The sequence below is a fragment of the Ricinus communis genome, chromosome 7 (assembly GCF_019578655.1).
Source record: "Ricinus communis isolate WT05 ecotype wild-type chromosome 7, ASM1957865v1, whole genome shotgun sequence".
Lineage (NCBI taxonomy): Eukaryota > Viridiplantae > Streptophyta > Magnoliopsida > Malpighiales > Euphorbiaceae > Ricinus > Ricinus communis.
The window spans coordinates 15,354,518-15,375,851 of record NC_063262.1 but is presented as its reverse complement, the minus strand read 5'-3'; the positions used below and the strand labels follow the sequence as shown (position 1 = coordinate 15,375,851).

Genomic DNA, 21,334 nt, shown 5'->3' with positions numbered 1-21,334 from the left:
ATAGATTAGCATTAAGCATGATTTAAAACTATTAAGAGTTATTAATTCTTAATCCGGCAAGTAAATCAACCTTATCTCTAAGTGTTAACTACCAGTTCTTACTATTCAATGTCCAGTTGTAACAAGCATTTCTCAATGTCAAGAAACAACTCATAAACAATTAATTCAATGTCTCAAATTAACTGAATCAAACTTTTATTACTAAAAAGCAAGAAGATTGCAAGAATGACAATTACAAATCTAACAATTAAGCATAATCCATCAACAAAGGTGAACCCCAATGGGTTCAAAAGATCTAGCTACTCATGTTCATGGTTAAAGCAATTAAGGAACAAAAAAAGGAAAAGAAAATTAAAGGGCATGTACACCCTTCTCTTTCAAGTTGAATGAGAAACCCTAAATTTGCAAATTCAAAATCTCAAACCCTATTGCCTCTTGAATGCTCCCAAAGTTTGTTTTGATCTTCAATTCGATGTTGGAACAAGTGAAATCCCTCCTTCAATTGATGAATTTTATCTCTCAAGGTCTACAATTGAGGTATAGGAAACAATTGATTAAGTGTGTGTCTTGGAATTGAGTCTAAAATTCGTGTCCTTTCCAAAAGAACTCAAAATTGCCTATATAGTTGATTCAAGATGGCCGAGTCCAGTCATGATGATTCAAGACCACGAGTCCGAGGTCGAAATCTGTGGAGTCTATTATGCTAACTCCTTCCAAGCCATGCCCAAGCCGGTGCTGAGCCACCACAGGCCGTGCTGGAGGCCGTGGTGGCTTCGGAAGCCGTGCTGAAATGGCACAATTGGGGATAGCTTCTTGGCAATTCAGCACGGCTGGAGTCCAAGCCGTGCTCAACCCTTGGGCTGCTAGTCCTCGCCCAATTTGATGGATTTTGGTCCGTAATCACACGTATTTCCCTCGATTGTTGATGGTGTCCTTCGAAAATGACCTGAAACGATAAAGGAAATAAAAGACAGGTGATTCTAGCATAAAACGGGATAATCATGCATAAAAATGTAAACAGTCAGGCATGAAAACATGTGTAGTATGATGCTTATCAGATGGGATAAATGAAATGCGATGTATACACTAGAAAAGGATTTGAATTTCATATACAAAACAATAAAAACACGAAAATAAGTGTATATAAATATCACCACCCCACACTTGAAGGACACGTTGTCCTCAATGTACAAAATATAAGAAATGAAAAAGGAAAAAGAAACTAATACTGCCCTGACTATGGCTCCGGAGTGAAAAGAGGTGCATCGGCAGTATATCGTGCTTTGGTCCGTGGTGGAGGAGTGGCTGCTCTCTGAGGATCGGAAGTAGTATCACATGCAGGAGCTGGTGGATCAGCAGGAGCAGCGTCAATAGGAGGCTCAATACATAGTGTTCAAAACTATAAAACCATCCATAAGAAATCCACATCCACAGTAAATTGTATCGGAAAAATGCTAACAGAATTATCCTTGAACAACAAACCATATCTTAAATGTAGAAGAGCAACCACTGAGACCAAATTCGTCAAATATTAGGAGCATAAAGGACATCATTTAGGAATGGAATTCGACCCTCTTGCAATTCTAATTTGCAAGTGCCAATCCCTTTCACTTCGGCTCATGCATCGTTGCCTACATAGATCCATTTTGTTCATCTTGGAATTTGACAAAATTTCACAAACACATTTCTGCCTCTAGCTATATGGTTTGTGGCTCTTGAGTCTATAGTCCACATTAATGAGATTCAGTGAGCAAAACAATACTAGAAATAAAAATTTAAAAAAGGTTCGGTGATTCATGCCATGTCGGATGAGCAAGATATGCGGAAGATGGTAAAAAAATAAATAAAAAAAGAAAATTTCAATTTAATTGAAAATTTTCTTTCAGAATTATTTTTGATCCAATCTGTAGGAATCAATAAAAAAGGTAAGTCCCTTATGATACACCAGATAGTATTATGTTTATCTATTATAAATGAATTTTCTATCATTTGGAAATTGTTTTCGGTATAGAACACTCATGTCGAAAAAAAAGATTTAAACCCTTTTTTTATTTTGAAAAATGGGTATTTCACTCATTCTTATCCAAATTACAAAAATAAAATAGAATAGACAATACACTCATATGAGGAATTGAGATAAGAAATTACCCTTTAAAGCTCAGTGCACTCGTGAGCAAAAAGACCATGCTTGCCACAATTATAGCAGGTCGCTTTTGTCTTATTATTTTTCCCTTCGTGCTTTTCTTTTTTGCGCTTGTGCTACTTGTTTCCTTTCTTTAGTCTCGGACCAGCCTCATGCATCTTGCTCTTGCCTTTCTAGTTTTGTCAAACTTCTTGCGCTTATGCCCACAAGCTTGCTTGGAGCTTTCAGCTACATAAGCTTGAGCATTAGGTTTTGCAGCCTCAAGGCGCTCATCCTTAAGCTCCAAATGGCGCTTAATGTCAGTAAAGGTCTTGATATTCTCATTGTGGGTCATATTCACTTTCATGTGCTCCTAATTATTAGGCAGAGACCATATAATAGCTTGAACTTTCTACTCATCTATGAGTACATGTCCAGCTGACTTCAACTCTGTTATCATGTTCGACATTGTCCCTCAAATGTTGTTTCATCGATTTGTTGGGGACCTTCTTGAAAGTGTCGAACTTGATGGTCAATTGTCTAAGCTTAGAAGCAGTAGTCCTTCCAAACTTCTCTCACAGTGCGACCCATATGGCATAAGCAATTGGATACTGTCGATATTCATATACAAGATCATTGTTCATGGAACTTAACAAGATTCCTCTTGCGGTGGAATCCTTCTTCTTCCATGAGGTATAAGCAGCCATGTCACACCTATGTTGCGCTTGATTAACATTTTCCTTATCAGATTTAGGCTCATCCATAATATTATTGATGGCCTCCAGAATCTCTTGCTCCTCAAGGACATAGTGCATTTTCAGATGCTAGATGTTACAATTATCTCCATTCAGTTTCTCACCTATTGCGTTTTCAGATGCTAGATGTATACCCGGAATTTTCTTTTAATAATGATAATTTTAATAATAATTGATAAATGAGTTTTTATTTAAATTAATTTTTCTTTATTTTTATTTGGTTTAATTTTGAATGATTTAATGGAAATTTTAATGCAAGACAAATAAAGGAGTTATTTTCCATATCCAATTAGTTTGATTTTTAAGAATTAATTAAGTAAATTATTTGAGAAATAAATTATATTTTTAGTTATTCAAAATTTTCCCCCAAATGAATATATATAAATTAAATTCTATATTTGAGAATTACAGAAGAATTTGTAAAGGATATTTTATAAAAGAATTATTGAAAAAAAATGGCATTTTAATTAGCTAATGGTATTAAATTTTAATTGAAAAATATTTAGCAAATTGATTAATTAAATTAATTGTGTGTTAGGATTAAATTGGAAAATTAATTTGGAATAAGGATTAAATGTATAATTTTATTAATATGGGGTTTTAATGAAAATTTGTATATTTGGTATTTTTATAATTAAATATGTCGGCAAGGGCTTTTTGGTAATTTTATATTTAAAACCTAGGGTAAATATGTAATTGTGTGTTTTCAATAATTCTAATTTGGCCCAAATTAAATAGTTAGGGGCTTAATTGAAAAGCTAAAGAAAAGTTTAAGGGTTAATTGGAAATTTTGCAGGATGAAATTGTTGTAATTAAAAAAGTTGAGGGACTAAATGGTAAAGATGAAAAGTTTAGGGACCAAATGTCGTTATAGAGAAGAAAGAAAAAGGAAAGAGTTCATGGAGAGAGAGAAGGCGCGGGAGGAGAAGGAAACTCGGAGCTGCGATCGTCGGTGGCCGACCGCCGGGGCGCGACACGCTGGCTGATGGCTGCTACTCGTGTTAGCTACAATCTAAGGCAGTGTACCTATCGATGCAGTCTAGCACTAATGGTGAGTATCAAGGTCGTATTCCTCAGGAAAGCGAAAGCCCAGAGTTACTTCTTTGTTCTTTGTTATATTAACCTAAAATGGATGATGATAATTTCTAAACTAACTATTAACTACAAGCTAAGTTCTGAAGGAGATGCAGGAGTAATTGATAAATGAAATAATCAAGACAAGAAGACAAACCCAAAGGGAATCTAAACTAGTTGGCAACCGAATAAAAGATAAAGGATCGGTGAGTCTAATTATGCTACCCGTGGATTTAATTCTTAACTGAATTCGGTTTCTCTCTCGAGATAACCGAATTCCTAAACCTAATAACCTAAAGTTGGAATCTCTTCCTAACGATTGATTCTTAAATTAGCATTAAGCTTTAATCCGCCTCTATTAAGCTTTGTTAATTCTTAATCCGGCTAGTTAATTATCCTTATCTCTAGCGATTATTAACCGATTCTTGTTATTCAAAATTCCAATTGCCAAACGGATTTCTCAATCTCATAAAGCAATCTAAACATCACAATTCACAATGTCTCATGAATAATGCATAATCTTATTAATACCGAAAACAAGAAGAATACAAAACCAACTCAAACAATCCAACAATATAATATCAAGCCAACATAGTAAAGAAATCCCAATGGATTAAATCGGTCTAGCTAAACATGTTCATGTTTAAAACAATCTAGGAAATCAATTACAATGAAAGAATAATGAAAATAAAACATGTACACCCTTTTCTCTCGAATTGGATAAACAGCTCCAAATCCGGATCTACACTTTGATTAATCTCCCAAACTGCCTCTTGAATTGCTTCCACTACGGTTTTGCACTCGGAACCTTGCGATTCAGGATTCTTACTCCGCGAACTCTCTCGCACTCAATGCGAAACCAAACCGGTACGCGGGCTCTATGTCACTCTTTTTTTCCTCTCTCCTTTCTAAGAAAAATTCATTTTTCTTATATATTTAACTTCAAGACGTTCAAGGCCGTCTGGTCAAGACGAAGTCCAGCCGTGTTGAAACTGTGGATCTCACCAAGTAGGGTTTCACCACGGTAGTGTTTCTCCCCGTGTTGGCCACCACGGGGCCGTCTTGAAGGTATGGCTACAAACCGTGCCCAAAGTGCAAATTTTAAGAATCAAAGCCAATGGTTGAGCACGGCCGAGTCCAGGCCGTGCTCGATGTATGCGGGCTCTTGTCCGATCTTGATGAATTCTCGTCCGTTTCCGCACGTATTGATCTATAATTGCTTAAACACCGATGATGGTCCTATAAATGTTCCTGAAATGCAAAAGAACACAAAACACGGGTGATCTGGGAATAAAAGCACAATAATTGCTAAGAACATACGCAATAATATGCAAGCAAATATGTGTAAAACTATGCTCATCACTGGCCGATGAAGCGGCTGGTGTCGGCGAGTGCAACGGCAGCGACACCAGCAGGAGGCGATGGCAGCAAGCGAGAGGAAGAAGGCAGCGGCTTTCTTGCCGCCATTCCGGGCTTTTTCGGCGTCCAACGGCGGCGAGGTCAGTCTTGTTTTGACCGGTGAGTTGAGGGCTTCCTTTTGGGAGTGGCGGCGTCGGCTTTGGTGGTCGGAGGAGGGAGTTCCGGCAAGGTGTTGGTAGCTGCGTTTTCTAGCTTTTTCGGCAAGCTCCGGTGAGGAATGGATAATCGGAGGACATATACGAACTTTTCTCAACTCAAGCTTTGCGATGGCACCGATTTCATGGCGATCAGACTCTGTTTGCAAATCGACGGCCGAGATCGTCCATAAATCTCTCCGGATGATCGGGGGTCGGATCGGAAGATCGGAAGCGGGGATCATCATCAGCTCGTCGTTTCGAGTCTGTTGGTGTGTTAGGATCATCGATCGGACTCCGGCAGCTGGAGGCGAGTCAACCGAACGATCAAGCGCCTCGATAAATCCGTCAGTTCGGCTCACTCCACCCGAAGCATCGGAGCAGAGCTAGGAGGTCATCAAAGCTGTGAGTTAAAGTCATATATCTGTTACGCACGTGGCATGCACAAATTTTAAATAGCTATTATGATTAATTGATTGCAAGTTTAAATTATTCATTTGATTACTATTCATATATATCATATTTTTCATCATAAAATTTATTATTGCCTTATGACTCGGGATGGGACGGAACTAGAATATACTATTTTGATGAGTGCATCGGTATAAATCCGAGAGTGATAGAAAAAGGGTAAAATGGTAAATTTAAAAAAGATAAGTTTAGGACTTGCCCCAGTTGAGCATTGCTCTCTAGGCTGAGTAGAGTGAGTGTGCCAAAGTAAAGGTCCCTGGTCGAGCATTGCTCTCTGGGCGCCAGTCTTATTAGAGTAAGAGAGCCGAAAGGCTAAAAGTGTTAGTGATAATTAAGTGTTTGAACTGGATTTAAGGACCCTAGTAGAGCCTCGCTCTCTAGGCGCCAATTCTGTTAGAATGAGAGAGAGTCGAGATGTTCAGTGTTGGGATTAGGGTTCTGCTGAGGTACTCCGTCTCGTAATGTGTGAAAATTATTTCATTTAAGCATGACATGACACGTTTATTTTTGCATGACTTAGTAATTATTTCAAATTAAATAAATGTGTTATTGAAGTGTTTGTAACTGTTTTTCCTTGGATATATGATTTTAACTCACTCTCGAGACTGACAGTCTCAATTTTACTATTTTTTCAGATCTGTGATTGTTAGTCTTCCTGCGGCTCTTATCTAGCAACCCGACTCCTTCATCATCAAGTGATGTAATTGGTTTGGTATGTTAACTTGTAAAATCTTAGATTCTCCACAGTAGAAATAATAGATTTGTCAGTTGTAAATTATTGTAGTTTCGAGACTTGCCTATTTCTTCGGGCAAACCTAATTAAATATGTAGAGTTTAATGGTTAAGGTATATTGTGGCATCAGTAATATCAGATGAGATTTAATTATGTTAATGAGTGTCAGGCTTACTACGAGATTCGGTGGCCTTACATCTACCCATTCCCTACCGGTCACGGGCCCACATATCGGGTCGTGACACTAGATGTTATAATTATCTCCATTTAGTTTCTCACCCTTGTTAAATTTAGCTATGATCTTTGATGCCATGTTAATCACAAAAAAGAAAACTACAAAAGACATTTTAAATATAAAACCAATTTATTATGTCAATATACACATCACTTAGTCACAATTTCAAAATTAAGTTATTGAAATTTTTTCAATTGAATTAGAATTGAAAGTTTACCAAGTTCTCAATCATCTTCAAAATTCAAATGAAGAAATTTCTTTAACTTTAATTTTAAATTGTATCTTTTATTATTCTAGATGAGAATTTATTTTAAAAATTTTTTTGTCAACCTTAGAATGCCCATATATGAAGAAAAATATTGATCAACCTTCATAATATTTTCAATGTTTATAACTTCAACAAATAAATTAAGAAATATAACTAAGCAAATAATAAAAAAAATATACTAATGGATCTTAAGTACATTTAAATAAGATCTTTAAGGAATAAACTCTTCTACTTCCTCTCTATCCATAATAGTGGGGACCATATTCTTAAGCCAAAAAAAGTTAAGAACATGCAATCTAGTAGTCCAGAGACTGGGACTATATGCTAAAGTGATAGACTTGTTTAAAATCTTCCAAGCGTATTCATCCAAAAAATAAGTAAACTAAAATCTCATAGATATTAGTTTCTCCATTCATCATATGTCTTTGATCATTTGGCTTGGTCCAAAAATCTTCATTCATTTTCCTTCATAAAAAACTTTCAAGTTTTTCTTTAAGATGGTCCGACAAAGTGACATATAAAGCATGAAACTTTTCATCACTAGTTAACACATAACCATTGTGAGTTATGTATTGAAGCATGCTATTGACAATTTTAACATGTTCAACAATGTTATGATGAGGATGTATTCTATAAGCGACGAGATTCTCTTTCAATTTTCTAAACCTTTCTCTCGCAACTCGAGTCATTATCGCTATAGGAATGGTTTTCAAACATTTTCCACTACAAGTATATCTATTCATTTTTTCGTTCATATAGTCTTTGAGTTTTCATATTCTCTTCAAACGACACATAATTCCTTAAACATATTTTAATGAAAAATTGAATGAAAATAGGTCGTTAAAGAGAAAATCTCAAAGTCAATACAACATTAGGCATGACTAAAATTCAATACACAACAAAAATATCATAGGGAATGTTTAGAAAATAAAAAAAAATAACTTTCCACATATATTTATGAATTTTAATTAATTTTATAAGTAAACTCAATTAAAATTGTATTTAATCACTTATTTATCAAAACAAATTAAAAAATATAGGCAGAACATTTATTTTCTTCCATTGGACCTTAACACTCTCAGATATATTAATTAGAATATATCTCATCTTTTTGTAGATCTTATTTTCATCAAAATAGTTTTATTTTAATTTTTCATTTTCTATATAAAAGAAAATCAAAAAGAATATTTTATATATGAAAAAATTAATTTTAATTTACCAAGAATATCAACAATTAATGTGGAGTCCAATGGAGGCAGCAGTATCCAAAACCTCCTGGAGACGCCGCATGCACCAGCAGGTGCAAGTGGGGAAGGAAGAAATTGTTGACTGCATAGTATTCAGTCGCCAAACGGTGCCACATGCACAGTGAGTGGCACGTGTGATAGACGCGCTGCCTTGTTGTGCGAGTTAGGTCTCAAAATTTTTTCTCCCCCCTCCCTCTACCCCATTTTTACTTGTTGTGATTTCAATGGACAATTTATTTTGCATTTTGATGCCTAGAAACATATATTTGAGAAGATCACGGAGATGAAGAGTGTGAGTCACTTTATCTTCAACCTTAAGTATCCTAAAATTAAAAAAGAGTTTTCAGAATTTAATTCTTAACATCCCTATTTCAAAAACAAAAAATCATAACTTTTTTTACACAAATGGGTTTTGAGTGTTCTTTATATCAAATTAAAGATCTCATTCTCTATTTTAAACACATATTAATCATTGAATCCAAAAAGCAGTAAATGTAAATAAAAAAATATGTCAAAGTTACCATGTTGATCATGAAACAAAAAAATTCAGATTTTGAGTTTTAAATACCAAATTTTGCATACTCTTATCTCTTAACATAGAACTCCAAATATTATATTCTATATACCAATTTAAAGCTCTTATTTTCTATTTTAAGAATATATAATTCTTATGGTATGAAACATAGAAAATTCGAATAAGAATATAGTTTCAAAGTACTGCCATCATATTGTTTTTCATGATTTTAGAATTTTCAAATTTTAATTTTACATGCCATAAAATAAAAATTAATTAAACAAAATATGAGAATCATCATTAGGTTCTAATACAATTGTAGTTTATGCGGAATTAAAAATAAAAAAATACTTACTTTTTGATGATTCCACAAAAGTATTGTTTAACACTATATCACAAATACTAATTCACAAATGAGTTATATTTATTGTTCACAACCTAAATACTAAAATTATTTTAATTGTTGTCAAGAATTCAAAAGAAGTCTTTCCTTTTTGTGTTTCATGTACGATGTGTTGTTTTGTAGTTTTAGTAACTTCTACAAAGTTAGCTTTGAAGTTACCAACACAAACAATTAATAATTATTGTTATTATATTAATGCAGTAAATAATAATAACTAATATAAATTAATTAAATTAAATGGGTTTAGGTTAATCCGGTATGGACGAACCGACCCAAATTCCAGCACTTTCATTAATTGATTTTAATATTTTCATTAACCTTTGGAAAATTTATATATATATATATATATATATATATATATATATATATATATATATATATATATTCTAAGGCATAAATTTCTTTTAATATCTATTACTATTCTTGATAAATAGAATTTTTATTTTAATATGTAAACTTATTTTTAATATATAAATTTTTTAATTAGAATGTAATCTTTTAGTTTTTTATTTTATTAATTAATAAATTATATTTTTAGTTAAACAATATTATAATATTAAAGATATAATTTTATTTTTATTTTTAATATTATATTAGTAGCAACTTAATTTTCTAATAAGACAATAATTTTAATTTTACAAAATAATACTTTTAATATTATATTAATTAATAAGTTAGTTTTTAATCATATATTAATTTTTCTAAGAGATAATATTATCTATATTTATAGTATTAATTATATGATTTTTTAATAAATCAATAATTTTTTAAATAGAGTTTTATATTATTATATTAATAAAATCTTAAATTACAGATTTTTAAAAGAATAATTAGAGAATTAATTTATTATTACTTTTAGAATATTATAAATAATTACAAAATATTAAATATTTTATTAAGTTTAATTTTATAATTAAAATAAGATTTAATTGTCAAAAAAATTCTAAATTTTATATTTATTATAAAAAAAGGAACTGAGTGAATATTAGAGTTGTTAATTTATTTTATTATTAAAATATTATTATTTATACATAAATTAATTTTTTTTTAATCTTGGAATTTCTTTATTTTATATGCTTAGAAGATAATATTAGTGAATGTGTTAATTCAATTCTTCTTTTTTATTATTGTTGTTTGAATTTATACCATGTTGTCAATTTTTATTGATTTTAGTGGACATTAAAATCGAAATCAATATTAAAATTTATACTATAATTGAAACTTTGAACATTATATAGTAGATATGATATATAATTATTTTTGACAATTAAGCTTTAAAATAATAACAAAGAAATACGAAATGGACGGATGAACCACTAATATATATCAACAATCAGAAAAAGAAAGGTTGGGTATGGCAGTAAATGCAAAGGGAAGAAAATGAAAGACAGGTGAGGCATATGGGATATGATATGAAGAGGTGGAAATAATATAGTGGTCGTCTTTCCCAGTTTGTGATAAGTCGCTCTCTACCCCACAAAGTCACTCATTTTTACTCATTTTCTTCAACAAAATGCACTCCATTGGCAGACTGCAGTATTGTTGTTTTCTCTCCTTCCCATAAAATAAAGATTTTTCTTCTCCTTCTACTTCCGTTTTCAGTTTCATTTTTTTATCTGTCTTTCCCCTTCTTTGCTTAGTTTGATTGTGGATTGTTAATTTCATAAGAAGAAAAAGAAGAAAACGTGTAGAAAAAGGGCCTCAGGTTATTTCTTTTGTTTGGTAGGTTTTGGGATTCAGTAGTAGAGCTAAAAGCTGCTGGAGTTAGTTCTCTCTCTTTCTGTATTTACTTTTAACAATAAAAAAACAAAATGAACTGTGGAGCAATGAACGCAAGACCAACTCCTTCCTCTGTTTGTGGCAATCCATGTCTCTCATCTTCTCGCAATTCCAAGTTCCCTCTGTAAGTCTTCTTTTAAAATGCCCATAATGAGATCTTTTTAGTGCGGGGTTTATGTGAAAGTCTTTAATTTGATTGTTATTTGCTTTCACAGGCTGTTGCCGCAGACAATCTGTACATCTCAAACGATGTGCTGTTCATCTAATCTATCCAAGTATAATGTTAATAATAGTAATTCATTTGGATGGTCAAAGCAACAGGTTACCAAGTGTATTAGTAATCCTTTGGGAGCTGTAGTGACTTCAAAAACTCAAATTGTATCCACTGCACCACCTCTTATTGGTGATGAGAAGATAGGTGTTTTGTTGCTCAATCTCGGAGGTCCTGAGACTCTTGATGATGTCCAGCCTTTCCTCTTTAACCTTTTCGCTGACCCGGTAAATATACATGCCTTTGCCTTTTCTCTTTGGCATTGACTTGTAGACCCCATTTATGTTATTATTTGTGAGACATTGGAAAAATTGGTATATTTAGCTTGTATTGATATGCCTTATTGTGTTTCAGGACATTATACGATTGCCAAGGTTGTTTCGTTTTCTTCAAAAGCCCTTGGCTCAATTCATATCTGTTGTAAGGGCACCTAAGAGTAAAGAAGGCTATGCTTCAATTGGTGGTGGTTCACCATTACGCCAGATAACAGATGCACAGGCATGACTTTATTATTTCTCCTTGTTGTACTTCTCATTATCTGGAGCTTCAAATTAATTGAATGGCAGCATATTGCATTGGCTGATGGGAAGGCCTTAATTCATATGCACAAATTTTGCTAAAAAATGCTTTCTTTTGTTATTAAGATTTATTTTTCTTCTTCGCTATGACGCTATCTTCTTCTGCATTAAGGCTGAGGAGTTGAGGAAATCACTTTGGGAAAAAAATGTTCCTGCAAAGGTGTATGTTGGTATGCGCTACTGGCACCCATTCACTGAAGAAGCCATTGAGCAGGTATTCTATTTGGCATCTGTTCAATTCTGATGTCTTTCCTACAAACTCAATGAAACATGAAGATATACAAGTGGTAATTTTGTTGTTCTCTTTACTTGTTGCCAAATGCAGATAAAGTTTCAAAGATTCCTTTTGTAAACATATGAAATAAATACAATATTCTATGAAGTGTATTATAATATTTATCAGTGCAGTGGTTATCGCATTATCAGTTGTAATCTTCAATTGCTTTTGTAAAACAGCGGCAGCAATAACTAATTTTTGAGACTTATTGAATAATGCTGTATGCAATCCATCAGTACCAGAACTATGGCTCACTTTCAAAACATGTTCTGCAACCTCTGTTACTTAAACTTGCAGATGTATATTTAAGATACCTATATTTCTGTCCTGGGCAGGCTCAATTTCTTCATATGTTCTTACCAGGGCGGGTCATGCTTAAGTTCTCATGTCCACTCTTGGTGTCTTATATTTCTGCGAAGGATAGGTTAGGCTGAGGCTTTACAGTAACATAGAACTTCTGCCTATTAGAACAGTTAGAACAGTTTTTGTTCAATTATATACTTCATCGTGATTGAATTACCCTTTGCCTTGGGATCCTATTTTATGCTCTCAATTGGATTGTCCTAACTTGACTTATGAATATAGTTTTTGAACTCCTTTATGCTATAAGCATACATGTATTGTAGAACTGTTGGAAGTCTCCTAGTTCATTTGTTTAATTCTAATGTATTTAGATTGTTTATGTGGTCCAATCAATATTGCAGCATCTTTTTCCCATGGAAAGAAGATTTTCATCAATTGAAATTTCTGCCTTGTTTTGACATTTAAAACTTATTGCATGTGTGTTTAATTTTCAAGGGCTTAATTGATATGCATGTTGTATATAATTGAATAATATTACATCAGCTTTGAATTAATGAGTGACTGCATGCTACTTCATTTCATTATATTTTATACATTTATTATCTTGTTTTGTTATCTTATTCTTGAAATAAAATTGTAACAGTTATAGTATTAGGTGGTATTGATAATCAAGGCTGTTAATTATTGCCAATCTGTCATTATCAGGGCTTCAATGAAGATTTGTGGACCTAACTTATGGGTTATCTGTTTGGTTGTTAGATAAAAAGAGATGGGATCACAAAACTTGTTGTGCTTCCGCTTTATCCACAGTTCTCTATATCCACTAGTGGTTCAAGCCTTCGTCTCTTGGAGAGTATATTTAGGTGGGAATACAGTATATGCAACATGTAAACTTCAACATTTCAAAAATAACTCTGAATTAATATTTTCTGATGTATCACCAGGGAAGATGAATATCTTGTTAATATGCAACACACTGTGATACCTTCCTGGTATCAGCGTGAAGGATACATAAAAGCCATGGCAGATTTAATTGAAAAGGAATTACAAAAATTTGATTCTCCTGAAAAGGTACTACCTCTTTTAAATGTACTTTTATCTTGTTTATTTAATTTGCTTTTTTTCTTTTGTTTTCTCTATTGTTCTGTTGCTATCATCCTTTTTCCTTTAAGAAGTGACGCGAAGTTCCATGTTGATTTTTTGAGCCTTTATTCTCTAATAAATCTCTTGTTTCCTTGATAAAAGTGAAAAATAACATTAGAGAAAAAAGAAGGTGATTAAATAGCGTACTGAAGCAATTTACCGGAGGACAATTCTGATTAGGCCTTGCTCAATTTACCTCTAATAAGTTGAAAAAATTACCAAGATGTGGAGTTATGATGTCTATTGTAGATAGCCTTGAGGAACTAGAGGCAGTGCTTAAATTGCAAATATAGCAAAGACTTGACCTTCGACCTTATTGTACTTGATTTGAGATTTTAGCAAGAGAGACTACATTTGCATGTCCTCTAACTCTACTTCTTTTCTATTTTCTGTTTTTTATTTGTTTGCTTATTATTGCTAATGAATTTATTACTCTTAATCTCATAGGTATTCTTATTTTGATAAACTTGATATTTAACTAACACCTATTACTTATTGAAGGTAATTTTTCATAGATCCTCTGCATATTGTTATAATAGTTGCATCAACTCTTCAATTTACTTTTATGTATTAATTATTTTAATACCCGCGCTTTGCATAGAATTTAATTTAATATTTTATTGATAAATTATATATGTTTTATTTATGAATTAATTTTATAGTCATATTTTAAAGCTAAAAATACCTTATATAATAAATATATTAGTAAATTTTTTAGATTATTATAATTTCTAAGATAAACTACATACTTAATAGCGCTATATGTTAGATATTTCATATTGATATTAATTTAATATAAATATAATAACTAACCTAACATATATAAAAATTAGATATTGTGGCAATGAGCTGGCTAGTTCCGGTTCACAGTTTCGGTTCCAGCTGGTTCCAACCAATTTTTAAAAAATAAAAAATTTAATTAAAATGAATTATTTTATTTTACGAGTTGGAATTGGAATGATAGTTCCGATTCCAGCCGAGGGGAAATCGATCTTGGACCAGTCTCCTGGTTTTGAGCCGATTCTAGTATATTTTAACCAATTCGGTTCTATTTATCCAATTTATAAATTATTGACTTGAATATTGAAAACTAAAATCAATAATGTGACAATCTATGAAAAGTAAAAAAGAAATTAAAAAAAATCATACTTAAGCTCTAATTTTGTTGACAATATAACATATGTATGAACAAATACAATTAATTATTTGTTACTAATTAAATTTTAGTAATATAAAATAAAATAAAATTGAAATATAGAATATGGAGAGAAAAAAAAAGTTGATGCGGTTTAAAAAAAAAAACATAAATAGCTTCAATATCTTCTTATTGAAATAAAGTTTTTCTTTTTCTTCTTTAAGGTGTTTATAGGTAGAAATTATAAAATGTTATAAAATTATATAATATTTAGAATTTTTTCTACAATTAATAAATAAAAAAATCATTGGAAAAAAAAAAAGCTATAGATAAATGCAAAAGTTTAAATTTAAATAAGTAAAACCAAAAAATAAAAGTAATTAAACTATAGAAAAAAAATACAAAATTTATTAATGAACTCAAATTAGTAAATAAAGAAAAATAAAAATAAAAATAAAATTATCAACTGAATAAATAGGTTTAAAGCAAGATTTTGTAATATTGTAAAAGATACTATATACAAATAAAATAAAATAAATAAATAAATTAAAATAATAACAAGAAAAGGACATATAAAAATTTAAATTTAAAAAGTTATTATTACAATTTTAGATTAAAAGAGAAAAGAATAACTTCTTATAAATTAATATTTATAAAGAATTGACAAATGTTGTGTTATAGTAATCCTATGTGGCAAGTTGTGGTTAAATCATTCTCTTTGTTTCAGCTTTAAAATCTATATATATAATAGATGTTATATAAGAATACTTAGACATATATATGAAAATTTGATATTTTTAGCTAGTGGAAAATTTAAAATATGCGACCTAATATCAGAATACCCATATCAGCTACTTGTACTCAGTTCCAAGTAACCGATGTTGTCACTGTATGCTACTTAGATAGGTACAGCAATCTTTGCAACATTTCGATGTTACAAAAATTGTAAAGGAAATGAGAACTTATGAATTGCTTAATGAATTTCTTTCTGGCTGGTAATTTAATGAGATAAACAGGATTTGAGAAACGATTCAGGACTAAATATTTTGTGCTTCAGATGTTAAAAATATGGCTTAGTGGCACTACATACACATATGTGGTTATACATGCAACAAGGAGACATCTTTGAAGCAAGTCATGCTTCTTCAATTCTTTCTTGGTGCTTCAGATATCTTCTTTCCTACTACATAGCAATTAAGCTCTAAACTCCTTTCATCCTAGTGTCTTTGCTGATAAATGGACAATGTGTTCTGTAGGTTGTGATATTTTTCAGTGCGCACGGAGTGCCACTTGCTTATGTAGAAGAGGCCGGTGACCCATACAAAGCTGAGATGGAGGAATGCGTAGATTTGATAATAGAAGAGTTAGAGAAGAGAAAAATCAGTAATGCATACACTCTTGCCTATCAGGTATATCTGTCTTAATATCATCTGAATTTCACCCTATTCCAAGTAATCAATTCTTTTCCAGATCCTATTGAGAAAAATTTTAAACTACATATCCATATGGGTATTGTTGCGTCTCCCTTTGCAAATCTATCCAAATGGGGAAGTTATTAATATTCTAATCATTTTGATGGTGGGAAGGTGATGGTTAGGTTCTACAGAAACTTGTATTTCTTTCTTTTTCTTATATTGAATCTGATTGTACAGATTGAGTTAGCCCTTGAGAGGTTTAAATATTTATGTGAATGAATGCTAGAACATTAATTATGCTTTTCTTTGCCTCCACCTTCTGTGTGGTCTTTTCTCTTTCAAGACTGCTTAGTGGGGGGTCGCCTGATATAGTCTGGGTTTTCTTTCAGAGCAGAGTAGGACCTGTAGAATGGTTAAAGCCCTACACTGATGACACAATCATTGAACTTGGAAGAAAAGGGGTGAAAAATCTTCTGGCTGTCCCTATTAGGTATTTTATTTTGTCAGCTGTTTTGTTGGTGTGATGATCTGGTGCATTCCTTTCTTGAGGTAGCTGTATACATGCTGAATGTTGATTCATTGTAAACTCAATATGGTTGCTGAAACTCCTTCCATTCTGAAATATTGATGTCTGATTCACAGCTTTGTTAGTGAACATATTGAAACTCTAGAAGAAATTGACGTCGAGTATAAAGAGTTGGCTCTTAAATCTGGTATAGAGAAATGGGGACGTGTTCCTGCATTAGGATGTGAACCAACCTTCATTTCAGACTTGGCAGATGCTGTGATCGAGTCTCTTCCGTATGTTGGAGCTATGGCAGTTTCAAATCTTGAAGCTCGACAGGTCCTCATGCTAACTTCTATTATTCTTTTCTTAATAATTATAATGAGAAGTTTGAAGTTTACTCTTTTTGACACCACTGTCTGCCTTCTACTTGCTGATGAAATATATCATGCAAAGCCAACTGCAATAACTTTGCAAAGGAATAGTAAAGAAACTCACATGTCTCTTTTCTTGTCTGTTTATGCACTTATATTTCGGGTGCCAGTACTTCCCCTATTATTTGGTCGGTAGAGTAGTTTGAAGATGAGTTCACAACATGTTTACATTTCTCTGCTTTCATAAGTGGAGAATGGAAGTCATCAATGATACTAGGAGGAGAGAGACCTTTTTTTTTTGTTTTGAAGTGGAAAAATGGAAGTCGTGACTGGTGCTAGGAGGAGAAATAGAAGGATGCTGAAGCTGCATTTTGAAAAGGCTTATGGTTGCGTGGTTCTGTAGACATTATATAAGAAGTGTTCTTAGCTTCTGATGAAGTTTGATTAGGGGCTACTTTTCTTCTGATTAAAACTGATGAGTGAAATGGAATTTTGAATAGGCATATTTCTTAAAGGCACAAGGGCATAGGAGGGTAGAAAATGGTCTTGATCCTAAATGTAAGGTGTTGGCGTAGTCCTTTGAGAGTTGAGGCACAAAAGAGAAAAGGATTGAAACACAATTTACTAGAAAATTCAAATCTAATACTACATGTTTAAGGTGATGTAAGATTTCTGTTAGAATTATTTCTTTTAGAATTACTTGAATCCATATTTTATATCTAAATGAAGGGCTGAAAGCAAGAAGAGAAAAAGGAAGACAAAAAAAGAGGACCATTAAGTTATAGAATCCATATTTGAGGCAGAATAAGGATGTTGATGCTTCTCTTTTAGGAACGTAGTAAAAAATATGCAGGACTTTCTTAGAATTCAGGGGGGGAAAAATGAACGTAAAGGAAAAAGATAGGTGAATAAAAGAGAAAGGAACAGTAGATGACAATGATGATGTCGGTAATGATGAGAGGGAGAGACTAGAGAAAGGGGAAAGCCAAAAGCAGAGGGCTCTTTTGAAGAATTCAGAAGGATGGAGAGATAAATAAGAGAGGAGAAAGAGGACTAACCTTACTAGAGGGGACTGTCTGTGGAAACCCGATTTGGAGCATCATCTTTTTTATGTTTTATTTATTTATTTATTATTGTTATTATTATTTATTACTTTCCTTTTTCTTGGTTTTGCTTATTTTTACGTTGCCCACCTATCTAGCACTTGTCCTTGTTCTTTTTTCTTTTGCTGCTTTCCTTTTTTAATTGAGTGTATCAAAAGCACATCATCAACTGATACCATCTTTACATCAACAGTTAAGGATTAAAAAGAAAAACATAAAACAGAAGAAAATAAATGATGGCAGTCAAATATAATAGAGTTATGCCTTTGTATCTTGGACCTTGAAACGGGCATTTGCCTTGGCAATAAAACAATGTTCAGGTAGGCCACCTTGACCATGTATAGGTGCTAGTCCTAGTGCCTGCATCTGATGTTTGCCTGTGGCTCAATTTTAACAACTATCAAGAGTGCAGAAAGCTTAAATCTCTCTTCTAGTTTATCTCTAGATATACTGAATTCTGTTCATCCTCCATGACTTTGGAACCAGCTTTAGAAATAAAAGAGAAAACATTTAATGTATGTGGTTTTGTGCTTCCTGTTAACTAGAAGTTATGTAACAGAGGTCCTTCTCCCTTATTTCGTTTGTAACTGAAGTTGCTGCATTTTCTATCATTTGTTGCCTGATTCTTGGTTTTCAATGCTCTGCAGTCTTTAGTTCCACTTGGCAGTGTGGAGGAGCTGTTGGCTACCTATGATTCAAAACGCAGGGAGTTACCACCCCCAGTGACTGTGTGGGAATGGGGTTGGACAAGAAGTGCTGAAACTTGGAATGGAAGAGCAGCTATGCTGGCAGTTCTTGTTCTATTGGTTCTTGAAGTCACCACCGGGGAGGGGTTTTTGCACCAGTGGGGTATATTTCCACTATTTCATTGACGAAAAGCATGTACATAACATACACCAAATGTAAATTTTGTTCCTGAAAGATACCCCTTATGCATTAAATTGTCATACTTAGAGCATGTAAACTAGAATCGAGGCATTACTGTCCATCATCCCAGTATGCTGGATTTGGGGGTTATAGTATAGATACAGGCTGAATAATAATATTGTGGGTGATGGAACGCAGATTGTATCATAGATGTTATGTTACTTTGTTACCCTCTGGTTACAACGCAGTGTTCTCTTTTACGTGCGTTAAGGTGTCAGTTATCATGTTCATAAGAAAACAATGGGATGGCCAAGATTTCTTGTTTTCTTATTTGTGGCCCTTATTCTTATTGTTTGTTTCAATCTTTTGGAGGCTGCGACTGACCCTTGGCCACCAGTTACAATATCCTCCAAATTCATAAGCATTACAATGTTTATTCAAAAAAATTGGCCACTCAACTTTCATTGCATTGCATTTGATGTTTAAGATGTTGCTATGCACGATTCTGCAATTCAAAGTGAAGGCCACTACTGTCTACTGATCACCATTTACCAAGACAGTTTCAGCACCAAAGTAGAAAAGTACTAGCTACTTCCACTGACATAATTCTCGAAGCATCATTATACACTAGTTTCCTTGCTGCAAATTATATCCTTGATCCGGGGATACAATGCAATGCATGGATATTGGGATATTATACTTGTGTAGATTTTTTTTTGGAAAAAAGCATAATTAAGCTGCTTAATTTTAATCCTTTTTTTAAATTAAGCTTCTTATGTCTGAAATGGTTGATTTGGGCTCTTATACTTGACCATTTAGTGTCATGAGCCTCTAATTAAATTTTTGGATTGATGCTGATTAAATTAATAATTTAAAATATTTTTTGTTATTTTGAAAAGAAAAGGAATAAAAATTAAAAATATAAATGGGTATTGAATAGAGATTTGGATCTAGGGTTAGATTTATATAAGAATTGGGAAAGAAAGATCGTAAGGGATGTCTCTCTCTATTTCTGACATAATCCATCAATGGCTTCTCAATCTTCTCTACCTTCGCAATTAGAAAGCATTAGGGTTTTTAAAGCCAAACTTAGAGTTCTCTACATTGAAGGTAGTAATGTAAGGAATTCGGGTTTTTAAAGCAAAACTTAGAGTTCTCTACATTGAAGGTAATAGTGTAAGGAATTCTTTAAACTTGAAATGCCCATGTGGAACACGTATGAAGTTAGATGATAGCGGGGATAGAAAACAATAGGAGGAGAAAGTTTTAGGGTTGTCTCCTCGTGAACTTGTAAGTTTGGAAAATTGCTTGTTCTGAATTTAGAAGTTAAATTCAAGTGATTAGTTTTTACTTATATTTGCTGATGTTTTTTTTTTCTTTGCTTTGTAGTCCCATTGTAATCACCTTTAGTGGTATGATGATTGGCTCAGTGAATGCAGTGTGATGCTGCTACAAAAAGTAAGAGAAATGAACAAGCTTATAAGGTTGGGTTGGTCTCAAATAAACTCTGTTGATGTGAATAATGAAATTCAATTTGTGAAAAGATGTTTTTAATGCAGAGATAAGGAGGTCTCATACTGAGATAAGGAGAAAAAATGGAAGATTAAGTATAAGGCCCAAATCAACTGTTTGGCAGTGATGAGTGGGTTTCATTCTAAATATAAATCATGTTTTTATTATTTTATTATTAAATAACTATTTGCACACGATTTTAGTAGAGCTTAAGAGACGCACAAATGACTATTAACTTAGGGGCTTAATGACACGAAATCGTTAAGTATAGGGGCTCAAATCAACCGTTTCAAATATGAGGGACTTAATTAAGAAAAATGTTAAAATTCAAGGGCTTCATTATGCTTTTTGCCATTTCTTTAAGTGTGGTGATGCGACAATGTTTAACACCAAATCACAAATATAAGATATGCTTGTTTTGTAAGTAATTTTTTAATTTTTTTTTATATTCTTTGTAATACTTGTAATTAAGATCATATTACTTTTATTTTATTATTTATAAAATAAATAAAATTATATTGATTTTTCTAAGAAAAATATTACATTAATAGTTGATTTTTTTTATTTGTTTAATTTCTTTGATTAAAATTATTTTTAATTTTCTCAGAAAAATTACAGTAATGGTTGAGTTTTTGTATTAATTCAATTCTTAATAATAATTTTAGTATCATAATATCAATGGAAAAATAAATAATTA

The 21,334-nt window shown here is 32.5% G+C and overlaps 1 protein-coding gene across 1 annotated transcript; it reads left to right on the top strand.

Annotated features, from left to right (window-relative positions):
* Nucleotides 1–10,796: 10,796 nt before the first annotated feature.
* Nucleotides 10,797–19,389, top strand: LOC8259922 (ferrochelatase-2, chloroplastic). Its single transcript, XM_002513236.4, has 10 exons — nucleotides 10,797–11,278; nucleotides 11,370–11,652; nucleotides 11,780–11,923; nucleotides 12,116–12,217; nucleotides 13,343–13,446; nucleotides 13,528–13,654; nucleotides 16,118–16,270; nucleotides 16,666–16,766; nucleotides 16,919–17,120; nucleotides 18,906–19,389. Exons 1-10 carry the CDS (start codon nucleotides 11,187–11,189, stop codon nucleotides 19,128–19,130), a joined length of 1,533 nt encoding a protein of 510 aa, XP_002513282.1. The 5' UTR covers nucleotides 10,797–11,186; the 3' UTR covers nucleotides 19,131–19,389.
* The last annotated feature ends 1,945 nt before the right edge of the window (nucleotides 19,390–21,334 follow it).

Bases quoted from the DNA above. Each gene is read 5' to 3' on its own strand.
- LOC8259922 (XM_002513236.4), top strand. From the start codon at position 11,187: ATGAACTGTGGAGCAATGAACGCAAGACCAACTCCTTCCTCTGTTTGT. The intron at 11,653-11,779 runs GTAAATATACAT...ATTGTGTTTCAG, and splicing joins TTAACCTTTTCGCTGACCCG to GACATTATACGATTGCCAAG. The intron at 13,447-13,527 runs GTGGGAATACAG...ATGTATCACCAG, and splicing joins CTCTTGGAGAGTATATTTAG to GGAAGATGAATATCTTGTTA.